A 6,002-nucleotide genomic window follows, 5' to 3' on the forward strand; every position below is an offset into this window, starting at 1 on the left:
ATTACTTGTATCATTACATGTGTTATGACTGTGATTGCTGAACAAGAGGTTCACATCAACTGAGCATTTCAGCATTTCATGTTTTTCATGCACTCATCTTGAGCGAGACTGTGAATTTCTCTTCTCCAGATGATAGTAAAGCATTTCTGTATTTTGTATCCCACCCACAAAAGAAAAGAAAAAAAAAATTCCACGTTCACTGTCCGCATTCAATCAAATCAATCAATCACAGCCACACCCCCTCCTCCCCCCACCCCCCACCCCTTCCTTCTCTGTGTCTCTCTAGGCGGCAATCAAAGTGAAAGCCACACCCACTCCTACCCCCCACCCCCCACCCCTTCCTTCTCTGTGTCTCTCTAGGCGGCAATCAAAGTGAAAGCCACACCCACTCCTTCCCCCCACCCCTTCCTTCTCTGTCTCTCTAGGCAGCAATCAAAGTGAAAGCCACACCCACTCCTACCCCCCACCCCCCACCCCTTCCTTCTCTGTGTCTCTCTAGGCAGCAATCAAAGTGAAAGCCACACCCACTCCTTCCCCCCACCCCTTCCTTCTCTGCATCTCTCTAGGCAGCAATCAAAGTGAAAGCCACACCCACTCCTTCCCCCCACCCCTTCCTTCTCTGTGTCTCTCTAGGCGGCAATCAAAGTGAAAGCCACACCCACTCCTTCCCCCCACCCCTTCCTTCTCTGTGTCTCTCTAGGCAGCAATCAAAGTGAAAGCCACACCCACTCCTACCCCCCACCCCACACCCCTTCCTTCTCTGTGTCTCTCTAGGCGGCAATCAAAGTGAAAGCCACACCCACTCCTACCCCCCACTCCCCACCCCTTCCTTCTCTGTGTCTCTCTAGGCAGCAATCAAAGTGAAAGCCACACCCACTCCTACCCCCCACTCCCCACCCCACACCCCTTCCTTCTCTGTGTCTCTCTAGGCGGCAATCAAAGTGAAAGCCACACCCACTCCTACCCCCCACCCCTTCCTTCTCTGTGTCTCTCTAGGCGGCAATCAAAGTGAAAGCCACACCCACTCCTACCCCCCACCCCCCACCCCTTCCTTCTCTGTGTCTCTCTAGGCGGCAATCAAAGTGAAAGCCACACCCACTCCTACCCCCCACCCCCCACCCCTTCCTTCTCTGTGTCTCTCTAGGCGGCAATCAAAGTGAAAGCCACACCCACTCCTTCCCCCCACCCCCCACCCCACACCCCTTCCTTCTCTGTCTGTCTCCCTCTCTCTAGGCGGCGGCGGCAGCATCAGCAACACTGGTGTCCTTGACAGGGAAGGGGTGAGCTTCGGTGTTGAAGACCCACTTGTTCAGGGGGATGAGGCTGTCATCGGAGAAGGTCAGGTAGAGGTACTTGAGGGTCTCAGCCAGCAGGAAGGACTGCTGCACGTCGTCCTTCTGGGGGCTGGCCTGGTAGACGTCACGCAGCCCCGTGAAGCCCCCATCCACCCGGCAGTGTTTCTCCAGGGCCTGCACAGGTCAAGGTCAGGTCAGCACCACTCCTGCTGTCACTTCACTGACTGGCACCATGACATGCCTCCGCCGGCACCTGAACTCACCTCTTTCACCATGACATGCCTTCCACGTCCACATGTTTTTGATTTGCTGACGGTGACTTTTTTTTTCATTTCAGTTGAGCGTGCTTTCTCTCCACTTCACCTCCTCTGTAGCCGGTTATGGACACATGAGCATACAAACTGTTTGTGAAGAAAGCTTCTTCCATTTCATTTTTCCCACCTTAACCCCTAGGCTACCTATATGACGAGATAACTCGTCAGCGCAAGCATGTATGCTTCGCTGCCACAATAACTCGTCATCAAAATATTCTGACTTTTCCCTGGTTTGCATTCAGTTCGTTGACAAAAATACTGGTAGCTTTAGGTTGGGGAATCTTTCTAGATTCTATTCATACATTGAAACACCATCTATGTCATGAGGCAGTCATTTATTTGAACGTTTTGGTTGGGTTACTGGCCGCACCGTTTGCCTGACTCCTCTCCTCGCTCGCTCAACAAAATGTCGGACTGACACCGTGCTCAAGACATGCAATCGTGGCGAACTAAATCAACCAAGATTGCTTTCTTCAGCTGAAGCTCAAAAAGAATTGAAGCCTAAAATCGAAGGAGAAGACAGTGATGAACATTTATAGGACAATCTGATAGAAAATAAAGGGAACAATCAAGAGAGTGGCCAAGATACGACTATCATTAGGTGATGCCGGCCATACAACTGTAGCAGACGACAGACAGTGACCGAATTATTTGCAGGACAGTGTGAGCGATTTTCTTGGCACTCAGCCAACGCAGTCTGATGAGAACTGGATCAAGTGACTGTGTGAGAGGGGTGAAGAGGAGGGCGGGTGGAGACTGAGGGGACGTGGCCTCACATCCATATTATCACTTGGAGAAGTCACAATGCACTGTATATCTGTCTCTTTTTCTTTCTTTTTTTTAATTTATTGTGGTTGTTCTAGTAATATTTTGTGTGTGCAGATGTCTATTTGTCCAGAAAATATGATATTTTAGTGCAAATTACCTAATGTTTGTAATGAACAAGTTGAAAATGTGACAAAAAACAAAACACTGATTTCAAAACAACAGCATGTCACTGAAAACATATATGTGAAAACATCATGTGTTTTGTATTCCTTATTCATTTACCTTTCAGAAAGCATATACTGTTATCGGTCTTTCTCCAATCACAAAGAGCACAGAATTTTTTGAAAACTTATACCCGTTTTGGGGGGGGGGGGAAACCCTGGCAAATAGATTTCACTTAAATCCCATTTTCCTGGCAGCGAAATAGTTAACATGCAATGAGTGGATCTGCTCCTGTAGCATCCAGAACATTCATCTTTTTTTCTTCTTTTTTTCTGAAACAAAGATGGCTATTCCATAATGGTAGACACGCATTTTCACCCCTGAAAATGAAGTGTGGGTTCCCCCCCCAAAAAGACTAACACTGCTGCTTACAGTCCAGCCAGCCACACTGGCAAAATCAGGACTGTTCATCAGACTCTGACTTACCGGATGACAGGAGAAACCTATGTCCTGTATGCAGCATGCAAATAAAAGAACCCACAGCAGCAAAAGGGGTTGTCCCTGACAAAACCATGCAAGATAAACCCACTTTGATATGACGATAAACAAGCTTGCTGACAGAAAAAAAATTCTATATACAGGTGGCACTGCACTGGGCGACACACTCTTCCCACGGAGAGAAGCCCAAATTTTACACACAGAATATCATGTTGTGACAAAATGTAAAACAATACCATACAATCCAATACAATGTGTGGAGGGGTAGGAGTGGTCCAACATGTGAAAGCCCATCCTTTTAAACAACTGAATGTTGGGAGTTGCAGCACTCCCCCACCCCCACCCCCAAATGCAGAAGATGAAGGAGGCTGACCTCTTTCTCCTCTCCTTTTCATACATGTGCACAGCCAAAGAAAGAGGAACAGCCCTGGTACCATGTTTATCCCCATTTCCTAACCCCCATCTCCCTACTCTGCTACTGGCATGAAAAGAAAAACAGCAACCATACATTATGAGATGATTTGTTGTTGTTGTTGTCGTCTTTTTTTTTCCTTTTTTTTCACCTTTTTCCCCTCACTTGCCTGTGAACTCATCATTACTCTGCACTGATTCCAGTTTTTAACCAGGCTGTGCTACAGCAGGGACACATATGTCAGAAACCAAACCACATGTTAGCCTGAAGAAGCAGACTGGATTCAACAGAGACTGTTACAATCTGTGGATCACACCTCCTCCCAGAGTGTTTCTGTCACCCTTGTGTGTATATAAATGTATGTAAATCTTTTCATGTAAACACCACAAGCTCATTAAAAATTACATTCTTTGTTATAATACAAAATACACAATCACACACACACACTCCTAGCACATACATATTTCTGTGTACAACCCCAAAACCGCACACATACACAGGTATAATCAACACATAACCTCACACCCATAAAAAATCCAGCATCACCCCCCCACCCCCCCCAATCCCACACACTCATCCATCACACAAGAACCCCTAATACCTCCCCACACCCCCAAACCCCCCCAGGCCTCTCTCCCCCCAAAAAAACACACACACACAAACCCAGAGTCCACATACTGACCTGAGCAGCCTCCCAGGCCCAGTCTCGGTACTTCTGGTCTTTGGTCAGACGCCACATGTAGAAGTAGGTCTCCATCACCTCGGGCCTCAGGATGTAGTACTTCTCATTGGAGCGGGTGGCCACCGCCTCAGAGCTGCCATCAAAGCGGAAGGCCTCCGGTCCCAGCTTCACCGCTGCAAAGAGGGAGAGATGGACAGAGCCAGCCACTGAGTACCTTAAAACATTGACAGGAAAGCATGTGACCATGCTATGTAGTTGAAAGTGAACTCCTCGGTACAATTTTGATGATGGCATAATGTCGGAACAAACTGCGATCGAATGTAACAAACAGACCTGTTTACCCTTATTTGTGTTTGGTGTATTCTTGTCAAAAAAAATGATGTACTCCTCCTCAAAATAGTGTACCAAGCGAACATATCCGAAACTGTGATTCTGTAATTTGCACAGTACAACTGTCTTATATATATATATATATATATCAGATTTATTAGCACTGTTGATTTCAGTTTGGCCCAGCTGACCATCCAGGGCCAACTCAAGACTATGGACTTTTTTAACCTCTACTGCAAACAGCAACATACAGAGTTAGAAAAGAAAAGCCAGCATTTGCAATGTGAGACAAACAGTGTCAGGAACTGATTCTATTAGGTGGGATTAACAGTTACTGTTTCTCACTTGCCCGGTAAGACACACACACACACCATCGCTCTGGTAGGCCAAAACCTTTCTTTTTCTTTCATCAAAAGTCATACTGAAATCTATTTTAACGTACTGGCGTACTCCAAGTCAAAATGGTGTACAAATTACACCAAAATCATACTAGTAAACAGGTCTGAACAAAATACAGCAAAATCATAACAGCATCTCTGCTGGACTGGTGACCATTCCCCCCTACCTGTTCTGTCAAAGGACTGGTGACCATTCCCCCCTACCTGTTCTGTCACAGGACTGGTCACCATTCCCTACCTGTTCTGTCATAGGACTGGTGACCATTCCCTACCTGTTCTGTCATAGGACTGGTGACCATTCCCTACCTGTTCTGTCACAGGAATGGTGACCATTCCCTACCTGTTCTCCTGTCCTGTCATAGGACTGGTGACCATTCCCCCCTACCTGTTCTGTCATAGGACTGGTGACCATTCCCCCCTACCTGTTCTGTCATAGGACTGGTGACCATTCCCTACCTGTTCTGTCATAGGACTGGTGACCATTCCCTAGCTGTTCTGTCATAGGACTGGTGACCATTACCCCTCCCTGTTCTGTCATAGGACTGGTGACCATTCCCTACCTGTTCTGTCATAGGACTGGTGACCATTCCCCCCTACCTGTTCTGTCATAGGACTGGTGACCATTCCCCCCTACCTGTTCTGTCAAAGGACTGGTGACCATTCCCCCCTACCTGTTCTGTCACAGGACTGGTCACCATTCCCTACCTGTTCTGTCATAGGACTGGTGACCATTCCCTAGCTGTTCTGTCACAGGACTGGTCACCATTCCCTACCTGTTCTGTCATAGGACTGGTGACAATTCCCCCCTACCTGTTCTGTCATAGGACTGGTGACCATTCCCCCCTACCTGTTCTGTCATAGGACTGGTGACCATTCCCTACCTGTTCTGTCACAGGACTGGTGACCATTCCCTACCTGTTCTCCTGTCCTGTCATAGGACTGGTGACCATTCCCCCCTACCTGTTCTGTCATAGGACTGGTGACCATTCCCCCCTACCTGTTCTGTCATAGGACTGATGACCATTCCCTACCTGTTCTGTCATAGGACTGGTGACCATTCCCCCCTACCTGTTCTGTCATAGGGCTGGTGACAATTCCCCCCTACCTGTTCTGTCATAGGACTGGTGACCATTCCCTACCTGT

The 6,002-nt window shown here is 47.6% G+C and overlaps 1 protein-coding gene across 1 annotated transcript in view; it reads right to left on the reverse strand.

Moving 5' to 3' along the window:
- Positions 1-916: 916 nt before the first annotated feature.
- Positions 917-6,002, reverse strand: part of LOC143283455 (mannosyl-oligosaccharide 1,2-alpha-mannosidase IA-like) — a 32,788-nt gene continuing 27,702 nt past the window's right edge. The window contains exons 9-10 of the mRNA XM_076589694.1: positions 4,132-4,304; positions 917-1,469 (exon numbers count right to left, since the gene is read on the reverse strand). Coding sequence (XP_076445809.1) covers positions 1,230-1,469; positions 4,132-4,304 — 413 coding nt within the window. The 3' untranslated portion in view covers positions 917-1,229. The remainder of the gene's footprint in view (positions 1,470-4,131; positions 4,305-6,002) is intronic.

This window comes from Babylonia areolata, chromosome 6 (assembly GCF_041734735.1).
Source record: "Babylonia areolata isolate BAREFJ2019XMU chromosome 6, ASM4173473v1, whole genome shotgun sequence".
In the NCBI taxonomy this organism is placed as follows: domain Eukaryota; kingdom Metazoa; phylum Mollusca; class Gastropoda; order Neogastropoda; family Buccinidae; genus Babylonia; species Babylonia areolata.